Source organism: Gobius niger, assembly GCF_951799975.1.
Source record: "Gobius niger genome assembly, chromosome: 14".
NCBI classification, from domain to species: domain Eukaryota; kingdom Metazoa; phylum Chordata; class Actinopteri; order Gobiiformes; family Gobiidae; genus Gobius; species Gobius niger.
Window position 1 is genome coordinate 31,505,449 of NC_136865.1, and position 25,771 is coordinate 31,531,219.

The following is a 25,771-nucleotide window of genomic DNA, read 5'->3' on the forward strand; positions in this document are numbered from 1 at the left end:
TGAAAGCAGATGTAATCATGCTATTGTTTTATTATGTGAAAATAAATCCAAATCAAGTTGTGGTGTGAAGGTTTTACATGAATGTGAATGGCCCATAAACTCTGTTAATCTTGTCTTAAAGTCACTGCTGCTCTGGGTCTGCAGGTCCAGGATGGATCGGCCCAGCCCTGAGTCTAAACTCGTCTCAGACTCTGTTTTTCTGAGGAATGACAGGTCCAAAGGCGTCAGGAAAGACTTTAAAAGGTTTGTTTGTCATTATCACTCTCAGATGAGGCTCAGTCTGTAGTTCTGTTTGTCGTAATAATCCCATGTCTTTACAGGAGTTCACAGAAAACTGGTCCTGGTTCAGACTCTGTTTCTCTGAGGAGCGACAGGTCCAAAGGAATCGGAGAGAACTTCAAAAGGTTTGTGAACTTCAATATTATAACTTTAACACAAAACAACTGGACTTAAGGTAAAAGAGAAGCCCGAGTTTCACTGTCCATCAAAGAAGCTGCAAACCTCGTCCTCTACATCCACTGAAGGCAGATGGATCTCTCAGACACGGCCTCCTTCACCGCTCTGTAAAACCACCACAGCTCTTTATCCAACAGGAAGTGTCCCCGTCCTCAACAGAGTCCTGTTCATGTGCAGATACAGACGAGTCCAGGCCAGAAGATGTTTTCCTTTGTGTTTATGAGGCGCTTAAACTGAGGCGAGACAGGAGGATGGAGAGGCTGATGGTGTGGCTGTGGTGAGGTCCAGGAGGATGAGGAGAGCAGCAGATCATGTCTGACTCTGAGCAGGGCTGTTTCAGGTCCGGGTTGTTCATGTGCAGATACAGACGAGTCCAGGCCAGAAGATGTAAGTGGTCAGTCAGAACGAGGTCATTTTCACATCTTCAGGGATCCTAAAGGGGACGACCAGCTCTCTCCTCATGATTTTGGCCTAAAACATGACTCCGCCCCCTCCTTACTGACGTCACAGCCTTGTTGGGACATGGTGGCCATTCACCAACCATCCACTACTCCATCCATCTGACCATCCAGGGTCACACGGCATCAGTGAACAAGACTGTTTGAAAATGAGTCTTCATGTATTTCTGAGCCACTGCAGCCGTTTCTGCTTCAGCTTCAATGAACAGTTTAGGGGAGGCCGGATAGAAGGTTTATGCACAACTGCAGCCTCTGGAGGGTCCTACACCTTCATGTTCGGGAGACTCCAGAGGCACCAGCAGCTTCAAATACCTGATGTGTTTGTCTGGCAGAAACCGTCCTCATTGTGCCTTTATCTGCACAAACCCGTGTGTGTCAGAATCATCCACAAATCTCTTAACAGTTCGATGATTACGCTTAATCTTTCATGAAATATCGAAGGTTTTCATACCTAGACCAAGGCATTCAACTAGTTCACGCTTTCATCAGCAGAGACCCTTTTTTCTTTCCCACATTGCTTGAAAATGATGATCTGCTTAATAATGTGGAACATCCTTTTTCAGTAGTTTTTCCCTTAACTGGGCTTAACCTGAAAACTAATAATCCCAGGTCTCTGAGATTAATGTCAGTGATTCAAAGAGCCCCAAGACACGACACCATCCATGAGTTTCATTGAAAAGCTTTTTGTTTTAGCTTTTTGACACTGAAATACAATGTGCATAATAATTTGGAACGTTGTGTATATATGGTTGGAGAAGTTGTTGATTGTGAAGCCATCCATCCATCCATCCATCCATCCATCCATCCATTTTCTCACGCTTTATACGGGGCCGGGTCGCGGGGGCAGCGTCTCAGCAGAGACGTCCAAACTTCCAGATCCACACACACCTCCTCCACCCTGCGAAGGAAACTCATTTCGGCCGCTTGTATTCGCGATCTCGTCCTTCGGGTCATTACCCAAATCTCATGACCATAGGTGAGGGTGGGAATGTAGATCGATCGGTAAATCGAGAACTTTGCCCCGACTCTGCTCCCTCTTCACCACGACAGACCGATACAGCGACCGCATCACTGCTGACGCCGCACCGATCCGTCTGTCGATCTCACGCTCCATCCGTCCCTCACTGAGAACAAGACCCCGAGATACTTGAACTCCTCCACTTGAGTCAAGGACTCCCTACCGTCCTGAAGAGGTGAAGCCAGTGGAACAAACCAAATCTAGGATGTGGCCTCAGCTGTGAGTTGGGAAGTGACTTGTTGAGTGAAGTTGAAACAGTTCAGAAGGTCCAGGATTTCAGTGTCAGGTTTGGAGTTACTGTTGTCAATGAGGAAATGAAAGTCACCGAGCAGAAGGATGGATGATGAGACACTGAACTGAGTGAAAGAAGAGTTTGGCTGAGGAGGGCGGTGAATTACAGCAGGAACTCAGGGAGAAGGACCAGACGATTTGAAAGCTATGTATTAAAATGAGTGGATGTTGGATATGGGGGTTAGTGTAAAGTCCTTTTTGTGAATGACGGCTGTACCATTGATGCAAGTGAATTCAGGAGGTGTAATCTGATTTAAAGAGAAATAGTCCAGTTTATTGTCAGTGATGTGTTTGTTCAGGATGAGGCTCTTGTTATTGACTGAGCGAGTGTTGAGGAGAAACAAAAGGTTAAAAGGTTTGTGGACAAAATCATCTTCAGACCAAGGACACTGACCTCTCTCAATATTGCTCTCACTTAAACACAGTATAAACCTGTATTTGTTCTGCAGGAGTTTAAACGTCCCGAGTTCTGATCCAGACTCTGTTTCTCTGAGGAGTGATCGTTCCAAAGATGTAAATCCTTATTTTAAAGACGTGTCTCCTTCAGACGAGCGGTAAGTGTCCTCTGCTGCTCTCCCAACGCTGGGCAGAGGGGAGGGACTGGGGGAAGCGTCTGGGGAGGTGAAGGCAGGTTCTAAACTCTGTCTGGATCCACAGAGAGAAGCTGAGCCCAGATGGAACCAGCAAAGAGCGCCCCCACCTGGATGTGGTGTTTAAGGTAAGTGCAGAGTAAACTATAATGACTTTTATGTTTAAGGTTGGTTAGTGGCGTAGTGGAGGCAATTTGAAATGACCTAAAAGAATCTGGATTATCACCAAACATTTTCTCAATGATGTGCAGTGATAGAGCAGAGAAACTAACAAATAATGATCACATCTAAAAGTGCTTCTGGAGCAGTTCTGACAGTGTTTATAGGCTGTACTCCCTCCCTCATCCCACTTTTTGGAGTCACCATCATTTCAGCTGCAGACCTGGGTAAAATAAAGTGTAATGTGTCTTTTCATGGGGGACTTCAACGCCCACGTGGGTAACGACAGTTAGACCTGGGAGGGAGTGATTGGGAAGAACGGCCTCCCCGATCTGAACCCGATTGGTGTTCTGTTATTGGACTTCTGTGCTAGTCGCAGTTTGTCCATAACGAACACCATGTTCGAGCACAAGGGTGTCCATAAGTGCACGTGGCACCAGGACACCCTAGGCAGGAGGTCGATGATCGACTTTGTAGTTGTGTCGTCTGACCTCCGGCCGCGTGTCTCGGACACTCGGGTGAAGAGAGGGGCGGAGCTGTCAACCGATCACCACCTGGTGGTGAGCTGGATCCGCTGGCAGGGGAGGAAGCCGGTCAGACCTGGCAGGCCCAAGCGTGTTGTGAGGGTCTGCTGGGAACGTCTGGCAGATCCCTCTGTCAGTGGGGTCTTCAACTCCCACCTCCGGAAGAACTTCACCCGGATTCCGGGGGAGGCTGGGGACATGGAGTCCGAGTGGACCATGTTCTCCTCCTCCATTGTCGATGCGGCGGCTCGTAGTTGTGGCCGTAAGGTCTCTGGTGCCTGTCGCGGCGGCAATCCCCGAACCTGGTGGTGCCGCCCGGAAGTAAGGGATGCCGTCAAGCTGAAGAAGGAGTCCTACCTGGACTTGTTGGCTTGTGGGACTCCTGAGGCAGCTGAGAGGTACCGGCAGGCCAAGCGTGCTGCAGCTCGTGCGGTCGCAGAGGCTAAAACTCGGGTCTGGGAGGAGTTCGGGGAGGCCATGGAGGAAGACTATCGGTCGGCCTCGAAGAGATTCTGGCAAACCATCCGGCGCCTCAGGAGGGGGAAGCAGTGCTTCACCAGCACTGTTTACAGTGCGGGTGGGGGGCTGCTGACCTTGACTGGGGATGTCGTCGGACGGTGGAAGGAGTACTTCGAGGACCTCCTCAATCCCGCCGTCACGTCTTCCAATGAGGAAGCAGAGGCTGGGGACTCGGAGGTGGGCTCGCCCATCACCGGGGCTGAAGTCACCAAGGTGGTGAGAAAGCTCCTTGGTGGCAGGGCTCCGGGGGTGGATGAGATTCGCCCTGAGTACCTTAAGTCTCTGGATGTTGTAGGACTGTCTTGGCTGACACGTCTCTGCAGCATCGCGTGGCGGTCGGGGACAGTGCCCCTGGATTGGCAGACCGGGGTGGTGGTCCCTCTCTTTAAAAAGGGGGATCGGAGGGTGTGTTCCAATTACAGAGGAATCACCCTTGTTAGCCTCCCCGGTAAGGTCTATTCCAGGGTGCTGGAGAGGAGGATCCGGCTGATAGTTGAACCTCGGATCCAGGAGGAACAATGCGGTTTTCGTCCTGGTCGTGGCACACTGGACCAACTCTATACCCTTCATCGGGTACTCGAGGGTTCGTGGGAGTTCGCCCAACCAGTCCACATGTGTTTTGTGGATCTGGAGAAAGCGTTCGACCGCGTCCCTCGTGGTGCCCTGTGGGGGGTGCTCCGGGAGTATGGGGTCCGGGGCCCTCTGCTAAGGGCTGTCCGTTCCCTGTATGACCGCAGCAGGAGCTTGGTTCGCATTGCCGGCAGTAAGTCAGACCTGTTCCCGGTGCGTGTTGGTCTCCGCCAGGGCTGCCCTTTGTCACCGGTTCTGTTCATTACTTTTATGGACAGAATTTCTAGGCGCAGCCAGGGGCCGGAGGGTGTCCGGTTTGGGAGCCTCAGAGTCTCATCTCTGCTGTTTGCGGACGATGTTGTTCTGATGGCTTTAACGAACCAGGACCTTCAGCGCGCACTGGGGCGGTTTGCAGCCGAGTGTGTAGCGGCCGGGATGAGAATCAGCACCTCCAAATCTGAGGCCATGGTTCTCCACCGGAAAAAGGTGCTTCCCCTCTTCGGGTCAGTGGGGAGTCCTTGCCTCAAGTGGAGGAGTTCAAGTATCTCGGGGTCTTGTTCACGAGTGAGGGACGGATGGAGCGTGAGATCGACAGACGGATCGGTGCGGCGTCAGCAGTGATGCGGTCGCTGTATCGGTCTGTCGTGGTGAAGAGGGAGCTGAGTCGGGGCAAAGCTCTCGATTTACCGATCGATCTACGTTCCCGCCCTCACCTATGGTCATGAGATTTGGGTCATGACCGAAAGGACAAGATCGCGAATACAAGCGGCCGAAATGAGTTTCCTTCGCAGGGTGGCTGGGCGCAACCTCCGAGATCGGGTGAGGAGCTCAGTTACCCGGGAGGAGCTCGGAGTAGAGTCGCTGCTCCTTCACGTCGAAAGGAGCCAGCTGAGGTGGCTCGGGCATCTGTTTCGGATGCCTCCTGGTCGTCTCCCGCGGGAGGTGTTCCAGGCATGTCCTAGTGGGACAAGGCCTCGTGGAAGGCCCAGGACACGGTGGTGGGACTATGTCTCTGAGCTGGCCTGGTGTCGCCTTGGGGTCAGAACAGCTGGAGGAGGTGTGTGTGGATCGCGAAGTTTGGGCATCTCTGCTGAGACTGCTGCCCCCGCGACCCGGCCCCGGATAAAGCGGAAGAAAATGGATGGATGGTGTCTTTTCATCTTTATACAATTGTTCAGTGAAACTTCACAGATCTGGTGGATGGCTGGAGGTTTCCATGTGAGGAGCACCTCAGGTCTAAAGGCACAGACTTGATCAGAGATCAGTGACTTGTTGCTAAAGCTGCAGTAAAAGTTGACTCTACAATGTTTGAAGCCTGTAAATATTGACACAGATACAGTGTTACTGCAGTATAATATGTCCTGTGTGCTCCAGCGGCTGGAGGAGGACGTCCTGACCTTCGTCAAAGAGCAGCTGCAGAGCTTCCACAGACTCCTGGCCTCAGATCATCCAGAGAGTAGCTCAGAGAGTGAGGAGGAGCAGAGCAGCCGAGAGGCTGTGCTCAACATCACACTGGACTTCCTCAGGAGGATGAAGCAGCAGCACCTGGCTCAGAGTCTGCAGAACAGTAAGAACTCTGACATGTTTGAAACACCACACTTTCACAGGAGGAGAAGAAGTCACTGACTGTAACATGATTCTGTTTGTCTCCTTCAGAGGCTGTTGGAGTTTACAGAGAGAAACTGAAGAGGCGTCTGCAGCAGAGGTTCAGTCATGTGTTTGAGGGCGTGGCTAAAGCAGGAGACTCCGCCCCCCTGCAGCAGATCTACACAGAGCTCTACATCACAGAGGGAAGGGCCTCAGAGGTCAACCAGGAACATGAGGTCAGACTCATGGAGACCACGTCCAGGAAACCAGCCGCTGCAGAGACCAGCATCACGTGTGAAGACCTGTTTAAACAACAGCCAATCAGGACGGTGCTGACTGTGGGCGTGGCCGGCGTGGGGAAAACAGTGCTGACTCAGAAGGTGAGTCTGGACTGGGCTGAAGGCAGAGTCCACCAGGACGTCCAGCTGCTGTTCCCCTTCACTTTCAGAGAGCTCAATGTGCTCAGAGACACAGAGTACAGCCTGGTGGAGCTGCTGCACCACTTCTTCAGTCAAACCAAAGGTCTCTGCAGCTTTCAGCAGCTCCAGCTGCTCTTCATCTTTGACGGTCTGGACGAGTGCAGACTTCCTCTGGACTTCAGCCGGACCCGGGTCCTGACGGAGCCCACAGAGAGCGCCTCAGTGGAGGAGCTGCTGGTGAACCTCATCAGGGGGAGCCTGCTTCCCTCCGCTCGCCTCTGGATAACCACACGCCCCGCGGCGGCCAATCAGATCCCTGCTGAGTGCGTCTCCATGGTGACAGAGGTGCGAGGGTTCAGCGACCCACAGAAGGAGCAGTACTTCAGGAAGAGGTTCAGAGACGAGGCCACAGCCGTCATCTCCCACATCAAGAGCATCCGCAGCCTGTACATCATGTGCCACATCCCAGTCTTCTGCTGGATCCTCTCTGTGGTTTTACACACGATTCTGAAGCAAACAGAGAAACCAGAGCTGCCCAAGACTCTGACTGAGATGTACGTCCACTTCCTGGTGGTGCAGGCCAAAGTCAAGAACATCAAGTATCATGAGGGAACAGGAGCAGACCTTCACTGGACTCCAGAGACCAGGGAGATGGTGCGGTCTCTGGGAAAACTGGCCTTTGAGCAGCTGCAGAAAGGAAACCTGATCTTCTACGAGAGTGACCTGAGCGAGTGTGGGCTGGACGCTGCAGAGATCGCTCGTTACTCCGGAGTCTTCACACAGGTCTTTAGAGAGGAGCCAGGCCTGTACCAGGACAAGGTCTACTGCTTCATCCATCTGAGTGTGCAGGAGTTTCTGGCTGCGCTTCACGTCCATCAGACCTTCTTCAGCTCTGGGGAGAACCTGCTGTCACCACCACACTCCTCTGAGAGCCCTGAGGCCTTCTACCGCTCTGCTGTGGACCAGGCCTTACAGAGTCCAAACGGACACCTGGACCTGTTCCTGCGCTTCCTCCTGGGGCTGTCTCTGCCGACCAATCAGAGCCTGCTCCAGGGTCAGCTGACTCACACAGGAAGCAGCTCCCAGACCAATCAGGAGACAGTAAAGTACATCAAACAGAAGCTGAATGACAAGGGTCTGTCTGCAGAGAGGAGCCTGAACCTGCTCCACTGTCTGAACGAACTCAACGACCGCAGTTTGATGGAGCAGATACAGAGATACATGAGAGAAGGAAGTCTCTCCTGGTACAGTTTTCCTGCTCAGTGGTCTGCCTTGTCCTTCCTCTTACTGTCCTCAGACTCAGACCTGGAGGAGTTTGACCTCAGGAAATACTGGCCCTCAGAGACAGGTCTCCTGAAGCTGCTGCCGGTCGTCAAAGCCTCCACCAAAGCCACGTTAGTCCAGACTGTATTTATTCTTCACGTCTGTCCTGATTCTCGTCTCTAATGTCTCTGATTCTCGTCTCTAATTTCTCAGATTATCGTCTCTAATGTCTCTGATTCTCGTCTCTAATGTCTCTGATTCTCGTCTCTAATGTCTCTGATTCTCGTCTCTAATGTCTCTGATTCTCGTCTCTAATGTCTCTGATTCTCGTCTCTAATGTCCCTGATTCTCGTCTCTAATGTCTCTGTTGCGGGGTTACGCCTTTACACAAATGATATGGCTTAGTCAGATTCGTGTCGGGTGACTTTATTGTGCTGGTCCGCCAAAAGGTGCAATAAAAATAAAGTTGTTACCAGTTCCATGTGCAGTGCTATACAATATGTACAGTTTTTTCAGTCCGCCTTTTCAGTTTTCCTGGAGCTGGCACCTGCGTTGTACCCAGCTCCCCTTCATGCACACACACTGCCCTTGGGGTGCTGAAGGCCCCCCTCATATAGTATGTAGCCCCTCCCACAAAACAATTAACAGAGAAAATTCACGGTTTCTCTACATACAGAAACCAAAACACAAAGTAATTAATTTTGAAAAATCCCTAAAATAACTAAAGACAATAATCTGTATACTAACAGCTCAAAATACCCCAAACAAGAAAAATATAATAACGTCCTACGAAAAACGCAAAGTCACGTGATGCCCCGTGACGTCACCCGGATGCGCCCTGCGTATCACGCAACATAATGCGGAAGACGCCTTCACTCGGGTTGGCTGTGTGAGGGTGTGCGCGTGTGCTGTATACTGGAGAAATGTTTGTAACTTGGAATAATCTATGGATGGGAAAAGGATTGAGCAGCAGCCAAGTGTGCACCCATGGCGGCTGTGGTGGCTGAGAAATACCCAGAGGACAGCGGTAAACCGTCTACACGGTAAGGGAAAGTTGGTCTGGGTGAGTGTGCGTGTGTGTGCGTGTATACAGGTGTGCTAGCATCGTGGCCTCCCCGCGTTAGCTGACGGTGGCTCCGTCACACCTTCCTCCCTCTCCCCAAGGTTGCCAAGGTTGGGTAACCTGGAAAGGTAGTCCGCCACGACGTTGGTTGCCCCTCTCCGATGACGAATCTCGAACTTGAAAGGCTGCAGAGACAGATACCATCTTGTCAGCCTACTGTTATGGTCCTTCATGCTGTGAATCCAGGTGAGTGCTCGGTGATCAGTCTCGAGGACAAACTCCCTCCCAAGGAGATAGTAGCGGAGACTCTCCAGTGCCCATTTGATGGCCAGACCCTCCTTTTCCACCACCGAGTACCGGCCCTCCCGAGGCAAAAGCTTTCTGCTCAGGTAGAGAATGGGCCGCTCCGCACCCGGATCACCTTGAGCCAAAACCGCCCCAAGGCCAACTGCAGAAGCATCAACTTGCACCAGGAAACTTTTGGTGAAGTCGGGACTTTGGAGGACTGGAGATGAACAGAGGCACTCCTTCAATGTCTGAAAAGCCGATTCACATTGTTCTGTCCAGACCACCGGATTTCTTTGGTCTTTGGCAGTTAGGGCGGTGAGTGGTGCAGCAATGGTGGCAAACTGCGGAACGAAGCGTCTGTACCACCCAGCAAGACCCAAGAAAGACCGCACCTCCTTCTTTGTACGGGGCCTGGGACAGTTCTGCAGTGCCTCCACCTTGTCGACTTGGGGTCGGACCTGACCTTGACCCAGTTGATAACCCAGGTAGCGCACCTCTTCTCGGGCCCACTCACACTTCCTGACATTTAGAGTAAGCCCTGCGCCCTGGATCTTCCCCAACACCTTCCGCAGATGGGCCAAATGCTCCTCCCACGTCCGGCTGTAGACCACAACATCATCCAAGTATGCTGCACTACAGTCTTCACACCCTTGCAGGACCCTGTCCATGAGCCGTTGAAACGTGGCGGGTGCTCCATGGAGACCAAACGGCATGACGGTAAACTGGAAGAGCCCTGCTGGAGTCCGGAAGGCAGTATAAGCTCGACTCCTCGGATCCAATGGCACCTGCCAATACCCCTTGCACAGGTCAAGAGTGGTGATGTATGCCGCTGACCCAATCCGTTCCAGTAGCTCATCGATCCTGGGCATGGGGTATGCATCAAACTCCGAAACAGCGTTAAGCTTGCGGAAGTCGATGCAGATTCGCAGCGTTCCATCCTTCTTGTACACTATCACAACCGGACTGCACCATTCAGAGTTAGAGGGCTCGATGACTCCTAACTGCAGCATCGCCTCTATCTCCATCTTCAGCTGATCCACTAATTTCTGGGGAATGCGATAGGGCCGCTGGCGGAATGGATGAATGTCTTTCAGTCGAATAGTGTGTTCAATTACCAAAGTCCTTCCTGGCTTGGCGGAGAACAGCGAGGGTAAATCATCAAACAGTTGGCGGAGTTGATCGACCAGGTCAGCAGTGAGATGGGAGAGATCTGGTACGGCCCCAACCTCAGTGACAAGAGCAACATCCGGATCCCCCTCTTCTTCCACGGATTGGACCAGAAGGCCAGGCGTAGGAACTGCTACTGCAGGATCTTTCCACTCCTTAAGTAAATTGATGTGGTAGGTTTGCTTGGCCTTCTTCTTGTCAGGGTGATGGATCTCGTAGGTGACAGGCCCCATACGCCGTGTTATGGTATACGGGCCTTGCCACTTGGCCAGAAGCTTGCTGTTGGAGGAGGGAAGCAGCAGCAGTACCCTCTGTCCTGGTTCAAAGCTCCGGTTCCGGGCTTGACTGTCGTACCACCTCTTCTGCTTCTGCTGGGCCTCCCGCAGGTTCTCAGCAGCCTCCTCCCGATACTGAGCCAGCCGGTCTCTCATCTGAAGGACGAACTGCACGACTCCTCGTTCGCTGGCCTTAGACTCTGGGGATGTCCACATGGAGTTAAGCAGGTCCAACGGCCCTTGGACATCCCACCCATACAACAGTTCAAAGGGTGAAAAGCCCGTGGAGGCCTGGGGCACCTCCCGGTAAGCGAACAACAGGAACGGGAGCCAGCGGTCCCAATCCCTCCCGGAGTCATCCACAAACTTCCGCAGCATTCTCTTTAGAGTCTGATTAAATCGTTCCACTAACCCATCTGTCTGTGGATGGTAGGGGGTAGTTTTGAGGGCAGAAATCCCCAGTTGTTGGTGGAACAGTCGGAGCAGCCGTGACGTAAAGTTTGTGCCCTGATCAGTCAATATCTCCTCTGGTATTCCGACCCGAGAAAAGAGCTGGATCAAAGCCCTCAGCACACTCGAAGCGGTAATCGTCCGAAGAGGGAAGGCCTCCGGAAAACGGGTAGCGTAGTCACACACGACCAGGATGTATTGGTGACCCCGACCGCTCCGTGGCAATGGACCGACGATATCCATGGCGATCCGACGGAACGGCTCTGCGATGATGGGAAGCGGTTGCAGGAGCGCCCGGTCAGCCTTACGAGGAGAACCAGTCAGCTGGCAGGTTGGACATGTGCGACAGTAGGTTTGTATGTCAGTGTACATGCCCGGCCAAAAAAATTGAGTGCTTATACGCATGTGTGTTTTGTGGCGACCGAGGTGTCCGGCCCACGGGAGTGAGTGTGCGAGACGCATCACTAACTGTCGGCAACTAGTGGGGATAACGAGACGTTTACAACCATCATTACACGCATACAAAACATCATCTGTGATCACAAACTGCTCTTTGCCTGAAAAGGAAGGGTGTGTGCTTTCAACCACCTTCTCGAATAAACATTTTAGCGAAGCATCCTGCCTCTGTACACTCGCGATGTTGTTAGGTACTTCCCACAGCCCGTCAACCATTAAGTCTTTGTTGTCATACACCGTACCCCCCAGCCCTTTCTCAAACCGCCTCTGCCGCCTGGATTTGCGTGGTCCCTTGGTCCCTCCCTCGCACAGACTACCATCCAAGTCTGGCAGAGGTTGGAGACCAATATCTCTGGCTTGGGCACGTGTAATAACAGGACACGCCACATTCCCCTTGACCGCCCCCATAGAGACAATCCCGGACCCCGGCAAGAGGTCCATTAGCAGAGGAAAATCAGTTCCCAGGATTAAGTCTTTCGGCAGATTGTCAACGACCGCCTCAGTCATAAGATACTGTTGCCCTTCTATCTCGACTGAGACCTCTGCTTTGGGGTAAACATGACAATCCCCATGAACACAAACAATGTCTGTCTTGGAGCGGTAGTCTATACTGCCAACAGGAACCAAACTCCTCTTGATCAGGGAGGTAAAGCTCCCACTGTCCAGTAGTGCCACAGCCTGCTGACCGTTCACAAAAACCAGTTTCTCAGTTTTTAGAATAGATTTGCTCTCCCCTTGCTCATTCTCAACACGAGGGGCATAACACGCTCCAGTAAGTTTATTTTTACGCATTGGACACACTGAGGCTTTATGCCCCAGCTGCTGGCAGTAAAAACAAATTAAGGTCTTACCAGGTGCTGACTGGAACGGGTTAGAGCCGGCAGTACCTCTAGCGTCCTGGCTGAATTTTTGTTGATGCCGTGGTGGTTCCGCTGGTGGAGTAGAACGCTGTCCAGAAGTGGAGAAATGCGCGGGACCCCGATGAGCATTCTGGTATTGCAGAGCCAACCTTGCAGCAGAGATACCATCCTCCGGTTCATGCTCCTTGACCCAGGTCCTGACGTCCGTGGGGAGAACTCCAAGCAGCTGCTCCATGATGATCAGCTCCCCAATCGCGTCCTTGGACAGTTGATCCGGTCGGATCCAGCGTCGGTAGAGTCCCTTGAGCCGATGATACGTCTCCGTCGGCGATTCCCCAGGCGGCACAGAGGATACTCGGAAGCGCTGGCGGTACGTCTCTGGAGAGATGTCAAATTTGGTGAGCAGTGCAGTCTTCAGGCAGACATAGCTATGTGCTTCCTCCTCATCCATTGCAGAATATGCCTCGAGCGCTTTCCCAGAGAGAAGTGGGACCAGCCGGCATGCCCATTCTGACTCTGGCCATCGCCAGGTTTTTGCGATACGCTCGAACCGCAACAGATAGTTCTCAATGTCTTCGTTAACCTGATAGGGCGGAATTTTAGGATCACTGAACGGCCTCCAGTCTGCTCTTGGCCCGGCTCCCCCCTCAGCGTTGTAGAACGAACCAACTTCTGGCTCATCCTCCTGGTGGTGACCATGCCGCCCTACCACTCTTGTCCCTCCAGGGGTTGGTAGCCCCCTCATCCGGGGACTGCTGGACATCTCGCTCAAATCAGATGCGTGGGACAGGCGCCGTGACGGTGGGGACCTCTGGGCGGCGAGCTGTGGCGGCGGAGGTCTCGGTGGTGGCCTTCGAGGTTGTTGCGGGGTGCTCTGGACTGGTATGGCAGCCCTCAGCCCCCGAAGCTCCCCGACCAGGTCCTCCTCCCTCTTCTGCTGTCCGACCAGGAATTGCTTCATTATAGACACCAGCTCAGCCATCGGTTGTCCGGTAGAAGCTCCATCTTCCTCGTCCAGTGACCCAGATTCCTCCGCCTCCTGCTTCCGTAGTCGACCCTTACGTTTTCTGCGACTAGCCATATCCCACTTCTGACACCAATTGTTGCGGGGTTACGCCTTTACACAAATGATATGGCTTAGTCAGATTCGTGTCGGGTGACTTTATTGTGCTGGTCCGCCAAAAGGTGCAATAAAAATAAAGTTGTTACCAGTTCCATGTGCAGTGCTATACAATATGTACAGTTTTTTCAGTCCGCCTTTTCAGTTTTCCTGGAGCTGGCACCTGCGTTGTACCCAGCTCCCCTTCATGCACACACACTGCCCTTGGGGTGCTGAAGGCCCCTTCATATAGTATGTAGCCCCTCCCACAAAACAATTAACAGAGAAAATTCACGGTTTCTCTACATACAGAAACCAAAACACAAAGTAATTAATTTTGAAAAATCCCTAAAATAACTAAAGACAATAATCTGTATACTAACAGCTCAAAATACCCCAAACAAGAAAAATATAATAACGTCCTACGAAAAACGCAAAGTCACGTGATGCCCCGTGACGTCACCCGGATGCGCCCTGCGTATCACGCAACATAATGCGGAAGACGCCTTCACTCGGGTTGGCTGTGTGAGGGTGTGCGCGTGTGCTGTATACTGGAGAAATGTTTGTAACTTGGAATAATCTATGGATGGGAAAAGGATTGAGCAGCAGCCAAGTGTGCACCCATGGCGGCTGTGGTGGCTGAGAAATACCCAGAGGACAGCGGTAAACCGTCTACACGGTAAGGGAAAGTTGGTCTGGGTGAGTGTGCGTGTGTGTGCGTGTATACAGGTGTGCTAGCATCGTGGCCTCCCCGCGTTAGCTGACGGTGGCTCCGTCACAGTCTCTGATTCTCGTCTCTAATGTCCCTGATTCTCGTCTCTAATGTCTCTGATTCTCGTCTCTAATGTCTCTGATTCTCGTCTCTAATGTCCCTGATTCTCGTCTCTAATGTCCCTGATTCTCGTCCCTAATGTCTCTGATTCTCGTCTCTAATGTCTCTGATTCTCGTCTCTAATGTCCCTGATTCTCGTCTCTAATGTCCCTGATTCTCGTCTCTAATGTCTCTGATTCTCGTCTCTAATGTCTCTGATTCTCTTCTCTAATGTCTCTGATTCTCGTCCCTAATGTCTCTGATTCTCGTCTCTCATGTCTCTGATTCTCGTCTCTAATGTCTCTGATTCTCGTCTCTAATGTCTCTGATTCTCGTCTCTCATGTCTCTGATTCTCGTCTCTAATGTCTCTGATTCTCGTCTCTAATGTCTCTGATTCTCGTCTCTAATGTCTCTGATTCTCGTCTCTCATGTCTCTGATTCTCGTCTCTAATGTCTCTGATTCTCGTCTCTAATGTCTCTGATTCTCGTCTCTCATGTCTCTGATTCTCGTCTCTAATGTCTCTGATTCTCGTCTCTAATGTCTCTGATTCTCGTCTCTAATGTCTCTGATTCTCGTCTCTAATGTCTCTGATTCTCGTCTCTAATGTCTCTGATTCTCGTCTCTAATGTCTCTGATTCTCGTCTCTCATGTCTCTGATTCTCGTCTCTAATGTCTCTGATTCTCGTCTCTGATTCTCGTCTCTAATGTCTCTTATTCTCGTCTCTAATGTCCCTGATTCTCGTCTCTAATGTCTCTGATTCTCGTCTCTAATGTCTCTGATTCTCGTCTCTAATGTCTCTGATTCTCGTCTCTAATGTCTCTGATTCTCGTCTCTGATTCTCGTCTCTAATGTCTCTGATTCTCGTCTCTAATGTCTCTTATTCTTGTCTCTAATGTCCCTGATTCTCGTCTCTAATGTCTCTGATTCTCGTCTCTAATGTCTCTGATTCTCGTCTCTAATGTCTCTGATTCTCGTCTCTAATGTGTCTGATTCTCGTCTCTAATGTCTCTGATTCTCGTCTCTAATGTCCCTGATTCTCGTCTCTAATGTCTCTGATTCTTGTCTCTAATGTCTCTGATTCTCGTCTCTAATGTCTCTGATTCTCGTGTCTAATGTCCCTGATTCTCGTCTCTAATGTCTCTGATTCTCGTCTCTAATGTCTCTGATTCTCGTCTCTAATGTCTCTGATTCTCGTCTCTAATGTCTCTGATTCTCGTCTCTAATGTCTCTGATTCGCGTCTCTAATGTGTCTGATTCTCGTCTCTAATGTCTCTGATTCTCGTCTCTAATGTCTCTGATTCTCATCTCTAATGTCTCTGTTTCTCGTCTCTAATGTCTCTGATTCTCGTCTCTGATTCTCGTCTCTAATGTCTCTGATTCTCGTCTCTAATGTCTCTGATTCTCATCTCTAATGTCTCTGTTTCTCGTCTCTAATGTCTCTGATTCTCGTCTCTGATTCTCGTCTCTAATGTCTCTGATTCTCGTCTCTAATGTCTCTGATTCTCGTCTCTAATGTCTCTGATTCTCGTCTCTAATGTCTCTGATCCTCGTCTCTAATGTCTCTGATTCGCGTCTCTAATGTGTCTGATTCTCGTCTCTAATGTCCCTGATTCTCGTCTCTAATGTCCCTGATTCTCGTCTCTAATGTCCCTGATTCTCGTCTCTAATGTCTCTGATTCGCGTCTCTAATGTGTCTGATTCTCATCTCTAATGTGTCTGATTCTCGTCTCTAATGTCTCTGATTCTCGTCTCTAATGTCCCTGATTCTCGTCTCTAATGTCTCTGATTCTCGTCTCTAATGTCTCTGATTCTCGTCTCTAATGTCCCTGATTCTCATCTCTAATGTCCCTGATTCTCGTCTCTAATGTCCCTGATTCTCGTCTCTAATGTCTCTGATTCTCGTCTCTAATGTCTCTGATTCTCGTCTCTAATGTCTCTGATTCTCGTCTCTAATGTCCCTGATTCTCGTCTCTAATGTCTCTGATTCTCGTCTCTAGTGTCTCTGATTCTCGTCTCTAATGTCCCTGATTCTCTTCTCTAATGTCTCTGATTCTCGTCTCTAATGTCTCTGATTCTCGTCTCTAATGTCTCTGATTCTCGTCTCTAATGTCCCTGATTCTCTTCTCTAATGTCTCTGATTCTCGTCTCTAATGTCTCTGATTCTCGTCTCTAATGTCTCTGATTCTCGTCTCTAATGTCCCTGATTCTCGTCTTTAATGTCTCTGATTCTCGTCTCTAATGTCTCTGATTCTCGTCTCTAATGTCTCTGATTCTCGTCTCTATTGTCTCTGATTCTCGTCTCTAATGTCTCTGATTCTCGTCTCTAATGTCTCTGATTCTCGTCTCTAGTGTCTCTGATTCTCGTCTCTAATGTCCCTCTCTGTCCTCAGTCTGAGGGAGTGTCTTCTCTCTCAGAGAGTCTGTGCTCCTCTGGCCTCAGTCCTCAGCTCCTCCAGTCTGACTCACCTGGATCTCAGTAACAACGACCTCCAGGACTCAGGAGTGGAGCTGCTGTGTGAGGGACTGAAGAGCGCCCCCCGCAGACTGCACACCCTCAGGTGAGACGCTCATGATGCTCTGTGTCCACATCAGAGGCTAATGCTGCGTGTCTTTAGTCTGTCTGGATGTCTGGTCTCAGAAAGGAGCGGGGCTGCTCTGGCCGCCGCTCTAAGCTCCGCCCCCTCCCGTCTGACAGAGTTAGACCTGAGCTACAACCATCCAGGAGCCTCGGCCGAGCTCCTGACCGCTCTGCGGGCCCCCCACGGGCCCCTGCACTCTCTCAGGTGAGGCCCCTGGGCTCCTTCAGAGGAAGTCCTTATTTGGAGGCTCTTCTTTGGGTCCGTCCATGGTTTAGTCCTGGTTTGTCTCTGGTCTTAAACTGGACTTGTGTGTGACAGAGCTGTGTGTTTCAGACTGGATCCTTCTGGAGAACGATGGATGGTCCCAGGTCTGAGGAAATGTAAGTCACTGATCTATAGATTGATCTAAACCGTACAGTACAGGAAGTGATGTCATCAGTGTGTTTGTTTCTCAGATTCCTGTGAGTTCTCTCTGGATCCAAACACAGCTCACAGAGAGCTCCTTCTGTCTGAGGACAAACGCTCAGTGAGACGTGTGGAGGAGCAGCTGTGTCCACGTCATGAGGACAGGTTCATGGACCAGCCTCAGGTCCTGAGCTGCACCGGCCTGAGGGGGCGCTGTTACTGGGAGGTGGAGCTGAGGAGGGGGGATGATGTTGATGTAGCAGTGAGTTACAGAGGAATCAGACGCAGAGGAGAGAGCTGTAGGTTTGGAGACAATGATCAGTCCTGGAGTCTGAGGGTCAGGGGTGGATATTTAAGAGTCTGTCACAACAAGAAAGAAACAGGAATGTTTTCATATTCATCATCTGGACTGGGAGTGTTCCTGGATTCTGAGGCTGAAGTTCTGTCCTTCTATCGGATTGTCTCTGATGATAAACTGCTCCACCACCACACCTTCTTCTGCTCCTTCACTGAGCCTCTGTTTCCTGGGTTTGGACTGATCTCTCCTGGTTCCTCTGTAGCTCTGAAGAACCCGCCTCCTCAGCTCAGATAAAGACCACAGGGAGGAGGGATTTTGTTTCTTTTCTCTCTTTTCCTTCAGTGATCGGCCAACGTGTCCTTCATCAGGGTGTGTTACGTTAAGTACGAGTCACGTTTGAGCCTAAAAATCCCAGTTTATGTTTCACTAGTGACATAAAACATGATCAATAATTCTGTAAATGAAATAAAATCCTAATGTTTCCAAATAAAACGACAGAAACAATAATAATCTGAAGAATAAAACACATGTAACTCAAACTGGGTCTGTGTTTTGTCTCTAAAGCTCTGAAGTGTCACTTGTTTTTATTTCTGTAGTATCAGGTTTGACCAGTCGGTGTCTCTGTCTCCTCCTGCAGTTCCCCTCTCTCTCCTGAGGGCGGCGCTGTGGTCTGGATGAGTCTCCTCTGAGTGTGGCTCATGAACGGACTCCGCTGTTTCTCTGGACATTTCAGGAATTTAAAGAGACATTTTTCTACTTTTTACTAAATCTGAGGTTTGATTCAAATCCAACTGAACCTTTACTGGGATTTCAGTTTCATGAACCATCTTTAAATCAGCGTCACTGAAATCCTGACTTCAGTTCTGCTGTCGGCCTCACATGTCACTAAATCATTTCATCAAAAGGCTCGGACTTAATTAAAGGGAGACACTGCAGGCGAAAAAAAACGTTTTATTATTATTATTGTATTGTTTTGTTTTCTGGTCTTTAACCTCTTAACTCCCGCCTTTTTCCTCACGTCATCAGATTTTTTTTCATCATTTATTCGTTTGGTATTTAACTCATTTTTGTCACATTTTTGTAATTTTTTTTGGTCATTTTTTTTATCACATTTTTGTCACATTTTTGTCATTTTTTCGTAATTTTTTCGTCACATTTTTGTCACATTTCCATCATTTTTTCGTCAATTTTTTCATTGATTTTTCATCGATTTTTTGTCACATTTTCTTCATTTTTTTCGTCCCATTTTTGTCATTTTTTCGTCAATTTTTTCATCAATTTTACGTCGATTTTTTGTCACATTTTTGTCATTTTTTTGTCACATTTTTGTCATTTTTTGGTCTTTTTTTTTACACATTTTCGTCATTTTTTCGTCATTTTTTTCATCACATTTTGTCATTTTTTGGTCACATTTTGCCACTTGTTCATCAATATTTTGTCACTTTTTTGTCTAAGTTTTCTCACTTTTTTGTCACATTTCCATCATTGTTTTCATCTCAGTTTTGTTGCTATTTTCTCACCTTTTTTCCAGAAGCTTTTGGATTGGGGTAAAGCCAATCTGGAGAACATGTGCTCGGTTCAGGTGGGAGTTAAGGGGTTAAACTCTAATCTTCACAAAAACATGTTTATTTACTGCACAGATTCAATGTTTCTCCTCACATTTATTTGATTTCATTTCAAGGCCAACAGCATCTCCACTGTCGTCGCTCCTACACACTTTAAACTTCACAGGCTCCGACTCAGCCACATTTAGAGGTTTTTTCACACAGGATTTTCACCAAATCTCTACATGAAGTCATTATTCCAGATGAAAACATGTTTGTGGCTCCCAGTCGTCTATACCTGTTTATCACAGTGAACTCTGACAAGAAGGAGATGATGGGGGGCGGGGCATCGACGAGGGGGGGGTGGGGGGGGGCATCGACGAGGAGGGGGGCGGGGGGGCATCGGGGGGGGGGGGGGGGGGGGGGGGGGGTGAGGACTAAAAATAACCGCGATGAGTCACTGTTCACCCAGATATAAATAAATGCATGTGATTATGCAACAGACCTGGGGAAGACCGGGAGAGTCCTGTTTGAGTTTCAGAGCCACGGTTTAGTCCAGTTTGACTTGTATTGTGTTTAGATTTGGGGAAAGCTGAGTTAACCCCTTATCTCCCACCTGAACATGGTTTCTCCTGTTCTCCAAATTCTCCAAAGCTAAAAAGCGCTTAAAAGTGACCAAAAACAGCGACAAAAATGACAAAAACTCAACAAAAAGGTGACAAAAGGAAAGCAAACTCAGAGACTCCAAACCCAGAGGCTCCGAACTCTGAGGCTCCAAACCCAGAGGCCTCAAACCCAGAGGCTCCAAACCCAGAGGCTCCAAACTCAGAAGCTCCAAACCCAGAGGCCTCAAACCCAGAGGCTCCAAACCCAGAGACTCCAAACCCAGAGGCTCCAAACCCAGAGGCTCCAAACCCAGAGACTCCAAACCCAGAGGCTCCAAACTCAGAGGCTCCAAACCCAGAGGCTCCAAACCCAGAGGCTCCAAACTCAGAGGCTCCAAACCCAGAGGCTCCAAACCCAGAGGCTCCAAACCCAGAGGCTCCAAACCCAGAGGCTCCAAACTCAGAAGCTCCAAACCCAGAGGCTCCAAACCAAGAGGCTCCAAACTCAGAGGCTCCAAACCCAGAGGCTCCAAACCCAGAGGCTCCAAACTCAGAAGCTCCAAACCCAGAGGCTCCAAACCAAGAGGCTCCAAACTCAGAGGCTCCAAACCCAGAGGCTCCAAACTCAAAAGCTCCAAACCCAGAGGCTCCAAACCCAGAGGCTCCAAACCCAGAGGCTCCAAACCCAGAGGCTCCAAACCCAGAGGCTCCAAACTCAGAGGCTCCAAACCCAGAGGCTCCAAACCCAGAGGCTCCAAACCCAGAGGCTCCAAACCCAGAGGCTCCAAACTCAGAGGCTCCAAACCCAGAGGCTCCAAACTCAGAGGCTCCAAACCCAGAGGCTCCAAACCCAGAGGCTCCAAACTCAGAAGCTCCAAACCCAGAGGCTCCAAACCAAGAGGCTCCAAACTCAGAGGCTCCAAACCCAGAGGCTCCAAACTCAAAAGCTCCAAACCCAGAGGCTCCAAACCCAGAGGCTCCAAACCCAGAGGCTCCAAACTCAGAGGCTCCAAACCCAGAGGCTCCAAACCCAGAGGCTCCAAACCCAGAGGCTCCAAACCCAGAGGCTCCAAACTCAGAAGCTCCAAACCCAGAGGCTCCAAACCAAGAGGCTCCAAACTCAGAGGCTCCAAACCCAGAGGCTCCAAACTCAAAAGCTCCAAACCCAGAGGCTCCAAACCCAGAGGCTCCAAACCCAGAGGCTCCAAACCCAGAGGCTCCAAACCCAGAGGCTCCAAACTCAGAGGCTCCAAACCCAGAGGCTCCAAACCCAGAGGCTCCAAACCCAGAGGCTCCAAACCCAGAGGCTCCAAACTCAGAGGCTCCAAACCCAGAGGCTCCAAACTCAGAGGCTCCAAACTCAGAGGCTCCAAACCCAGAGGCTCCAAACCCAGAGGCTCCAAACCCAGAGGCTCCAAACTCAGAGGCTCCAAACTCAGAAGCTCCAAACCCAGAGGCTCCAAACCAAGAGGCTCCAAACTCAGAGGCTCCAAACTCAAAAGCTCCAAACCCAGAGGCTCCAAACCAAGAGGCTCCAAACCCAGAGGCTCCAAACTCAGAGGCTCCAAACTCAGAGGCTCCAAACTCAGTGGCTCCAAACCCAGAGGCTCCAAACCCAGAGGCTCCAAACTCAGAGGCTCCAAACTCAGAGGCTCCAAACCCAGAGGCTCCAAACCCAGAGGCTCCAAACCCAGAGGCTCCAAACTCAGAGGCCTCAAACTCAGAGGCTCCAAACCCAGAGGCTCCAAACCCAGAGGCTCCAAACTCAGAGGCCTCAAACCCAGAGGCTCCAAACCCAGAGGCTCCAAACTCAGAGGCCTCAAACTCAGTGGCTCCAAACCCAGAGGCTCCAAACCCAGAGGCTCCAAACTCAGAGGCTCCAAACTCAGAGGCTCCAAACCCAGAGGCTCCAAACTCAGAGGCTCCAAACCCAGAGGCTCAAGAGGCTCCAATCTCAGAGGCTCCAAACCCAGAGGCTCCAAACTCAGAGGCTCCAAACTCAGAGGCTCCAAACTCAGAGGCTCCAAACTCAGAGGCTCCAAACCCAGAGGCTCCAAACCCAGAGGCTCCAAACTCAGAGGCTCCAAACCCAGAGGCTCCAAACCCAGAGGCCTCAAACCCAGAGGCTCCAAACCCAGAGACTCCAAACCCAGAGGCTCCAAACCCAGAGGCTCCAAACCCAGAGACTCCAAACCCAGAGGCTCCAAACTCAGAGGCTCCAAACCCAGAGGCTCCAAACCCAGAGGCTCCAAACTCAGAGGCTCCAAACCCAGAGGCTCCAAACCCAGAGGCTCCAAACCCAGAGGCTCCAAACCCAGAGGCTCCAAACTCAGAAGCTCCAAACCCAGAGGCTCCAAACCAAGAGGCTCCAAACTCAGAGGCTCCAAACCCAGAGGCTCCAAACTCAAAAGCTCCAAACCCAGAGGCTCCAAACCCAGAGGCTCCAAACCCAGAGGCTCCAAACTCAGAGGCTCCAAACCCAGAGGCTCCAAACCCAGAGGCTCCAAACCCAGAGGCTCCAAACCCAGAGGCTCCAAACTCAGAAGCTCCAAACCCAGAGGCTCCAAACCAAGAGGCTCCAAACTCAGAGGCTCCAAACCCAGAGGCTCCAAACTCAAAAGCTCCAAACCCAGAGGCTCCAAACCCAGAGGCTCCAAACCCAGAGGCTCCAAACCCAGAGGCTCCAAACCCAGAGGCTCCAAACTCAGAGGCTCCAAACCCAGAGGCTCCAAACCCAGAGGCTCCAAACCCAGAGGCTCCAAACCCAGAGGCTCCAAACTCAGAGGCTCCAAACCCAGAGGCTCCAAACTCAGAGGCTCCAAACTCAGAGGCTCCAAACCCAGAGGCTCCAAACCCAGAGGCTCCAAACCCAGAGGCTCCAAACTCAGAGGCTCCAAACTCAGAAGCTCCAAACCCAGAGGCTCCAAACCAAGAGGCTCCAAACTCAGAGGCTCCAAACTCAAAAGCTCCAAACCCAGAGGCTCCAAACCAAGAGGCTCCAAACCCAGAGGCTCCAAACTCAGAGGCTCCAAACTCAGAGGCTCCAAACTCAGTGGCTCCAAACCCAGAGGCTCCAAACCCAGAGGCTCCAAACTCAGAGGCTCCAAACTCAGAGGCTCCAAACCCAGAGGCTCCAAACCCAGAGGCTCCAAACCCAGAGGCTCCAAACTCAGAGGCCTCAAACTCAGAGGCTCCAAACCCAGAGGCTCCAAACCCAGAGGCTCCAAACTCAGAGGCCTCAAACCCAGAGGCTCCAAACCCAGAGGCTCCAAACTCAGAGGCCTCAAACTCAGTGGCTCCAAACCCAGAGGCTCCAAACCCAGAGGCTCCAAACTCAGAGGCTCCAAACTCAGAGGCTCCAAACCCAGAGGCTCCAAACTCAGAGGCTCCAAACCCAGAGGCTCAAGAGGCTCCAATCTCAGAGGCTCCAAACCCAGAGGCTCCAAACTCAGAGGCTCCAAACTCAGAGGCTCCAAACTCAGAGGCTCCAAACTCAGAGGCTCCAAACCCAGAGGCTCCAAACCTAGAGGCTCCAAACTCAGAGGCTCCAAACCCAGAGGCTCCAAACTCAGAGGCCTCAAACCCAGAGGCTCCAAACTCAGAGACTCCAAACTCAGAGGCTCCAAACCCAGAGGCTCCAAACCCAGAGGCTCCAAACCCAGAGGCTCCAAACCCAGAGGCTCCAAACTCAGAGGCTCCAAACCCAGAGGCTCCAAACTCAGAGGCCTCAAACCCAGAGGCTCCAAACTCAGAGACTCCAAACTCAGAGGCTCCAAACCCAGAGGCTCCAAACCCAGAGGCTCCAAACCCAGAGGCTCCAAACTCAGAGGCTCCAGAGGCTTCAAACCCAGAGGCTCCAAACCCAGAGGCTCCAGAGGCTTCAAACCCAGAGGCTCCAAACTCAGAGGCTCCAAACCCAGAGGCTCCAAACTCAGAGGCTCCAAACTCACAGGCTCCAAACCCAGAGGCTCCAAACTCAGAGGCTCCAAACTCAGAGCCTCCAAACCCAGAGGCTCCAAACTCAGAGGCTCCAGAGGCTCCAAACTCAGAACCTCCAAACCCAGAGGCTCCAAACCCAGAGGCTCCAAACCCAGAGGCTCCAAACTCAGAGGCTCCAAACTCAGAGGCTCCAAACCCAGAGGCTCCAAACCCAGAGGCTCCAGAGGCTCCAAACTCAGAACCTCCAAACCCAGAGGCTCCAAACCCAGAGGCTCCAAACCCAGAGGCTTCAAACTCAGAGGCTCCAAACCCAGAGGCTCCAAACCCAGAGGCTCCAAACCCAGAGGCTCCAAACTCAGAGGCTCCAAACCCAGAGGCTCTAAGCCCAGAGGCTCCAAACTCAGAGGCTCCAGAGGCTCCAAACTCAGAACCTCCAAACCCAGAGGCTCCAAACTCAGAGGCTCCAAACTCAGAACCTCCAAACCCAGAGGCTCCAAACCCAGAGGCTCCAAACTCAGAGGCTCCAAACCCAGAGGCTCCAAACCCAGAGGCTCCAAACCCAGAGGCTCCAAACCCAGAGGCTCCAAACTCAGAGGCTCCAGAGGCTCCAAACTCAGAGGCTCCAAACCCAGAGGCTCCAAACTCAGAGGCTCCAGAGGCTCCAAACTCAGAGCCTCCAAACTCAGAGGCTCCAAACCCAGAGGCTCCAAACTCAGAGGCTCCAAACTCAGAGGCTCCTAGCTTTGAGCAGAACTGAAGAACAAGTGATTTACTATATTATTTTATCTACGGAACGTCCGATTCTGAGTAAAATAATGACCAAAAACACTAAATAAGTCTTTGTGCAATGATGAGGAAATGCAAAGTGTTTTTTTTCTTTCTCCGAGTTGAAGAGCGATGAGCTGAAGCCTCAAACCACATGTTTTTCCGTGGTGATGTTGCTCCGGTTTATCCGTAGAAATGGCCCGACTCGTGTGAAGCGAGCTGCAGCAGGAGACGTCACGGAGGTCAGACCGAGGAGCGAGTCCAGGTTCTGACGGCCGGATTCTTGATTGGGTTTGTTCATATTGGATGATGTCAGTCCTGTGGCTGCGGCGGATCCTCCCACTCTCTCCTTATGTAACTCTGTCTGCAAACATTTATATCAGAGGCTTTAGACCAGGACTGAGCTGGGACTGAGCCAGGACTGAGCCAGCAAGCCTCTGAGTTTGGAGCCTCTGAGTTTGGAGCCTCTGGGTTTGGAGCCTCTGAGTTTGGAGCCTCTGAGTTTGGAGCCTCTGGGTTTGAGGCCTCTGGGTTTGGAGCCTCTGAGTTTGGAGCCTCTGAGTTTGGAGCCTCTGAGTTTGGAGCCTCTGAGTTTGGAGCCTCTGAGTTTGGAGCCTCTGAGTTTGGAGCCTCTGAGTTTGGAGCCTCTGGGTTTGGAGCCTCTGAGTTTGGAGCCTCTGGGTTTGGAGCCTCTGAGTTTGGAGCCTCTGAGTTTGGAGCCTCTGAGTTTGGAGCCTCTGGGTTTGGAGCCTCTGGGTTTGGAGCCTCTGAGTTTGGAGCCTGTGAGTTTGGAGCCTCTGGGTTTGGAGCCTCTGGTTTGGAGCCTCTGAGTTTGAGGCCTCTGAGTTTGGAGTCTCTGAGTTTGGAGCCTCTGGGTTTGGAGCTTCTGAGTTTGAGGCCTCTGAGTTTGGAGCCTCTGGGTTTGGAGCCTCTGAGTTTGAGGCCTCTGAGTTTGGAGTCTCTGAGTTTGGAGCCTCTGGGTTTGGAGCTTCTGAGTTTGAGGCCTCTGAGTTTGGAGCCTCTGAGTTTGGAGCCTCTGAGTTTGGAGCCTCTGAGTTTGGAGCCTCTGGGTTTGGAGCCTCTGAGTTTGGAGCCTCTGGGTTTGGAGCCTCTGAGTTTGGAGCCTCTGAGTTTGGAGCCTCTGAGTTTGGAGCCTCTGGGTTTGGAGCCTCTGGAGTTTGGAGCCTCTGAGTTTGGAGCCTGTGAGTTTGGAGCCTCTGGGTTTGGAGCCTCTGGGTTTGGAGCCTCTGAGTTTGAGGCCTCTGAGTTTGGAGCCTCTGAGTTTGGAGCCTCTGGGTTTGGAGCCTCTG

At 51.1% G+C, this 25,771-nt stretch overlaps 2 protein-coding genes across 2 annotated transcripts in view; both read left to right on the plus strand.

Moving 5' to 3' along the window:
* Positions 1 to 25,771, plus strand: part of LOC306973834 (protein NLRC3-like) — a 130,157-nt gene that overhangs the window by 13,443 nt on the left and 90,943 nt on the right. The window lies entirely within an intron of this gene.
* Positions 152 to 18,047, plus strand: LOC306973522 (protein NLRC3-like; the record flags this gene model as incomplete). The annotated part of the gene is made up of 10 exons (XM_079570445.1): positions 152 to 243; positions 321 to 404; positions 2,673 to 2,777; positions 2,881 to 2,941; positions 5,960 to 6,152; positions 6,242 to 7,985; positions 16,717 to 16,884; positions 16,942 to 17,109; positions 17,239 to 17,285; positions 17,361 to 18,047. The coding sequence occupies 10 exons, from the start codon at positions 152 to 154 to the stop codon at positions 17,900 to 17,902; spliced, it is 3,204 nt and encodes a 1,067-aa protein (XP_079426571.1). The 3' UTR covers positions 17,903 to 18,047.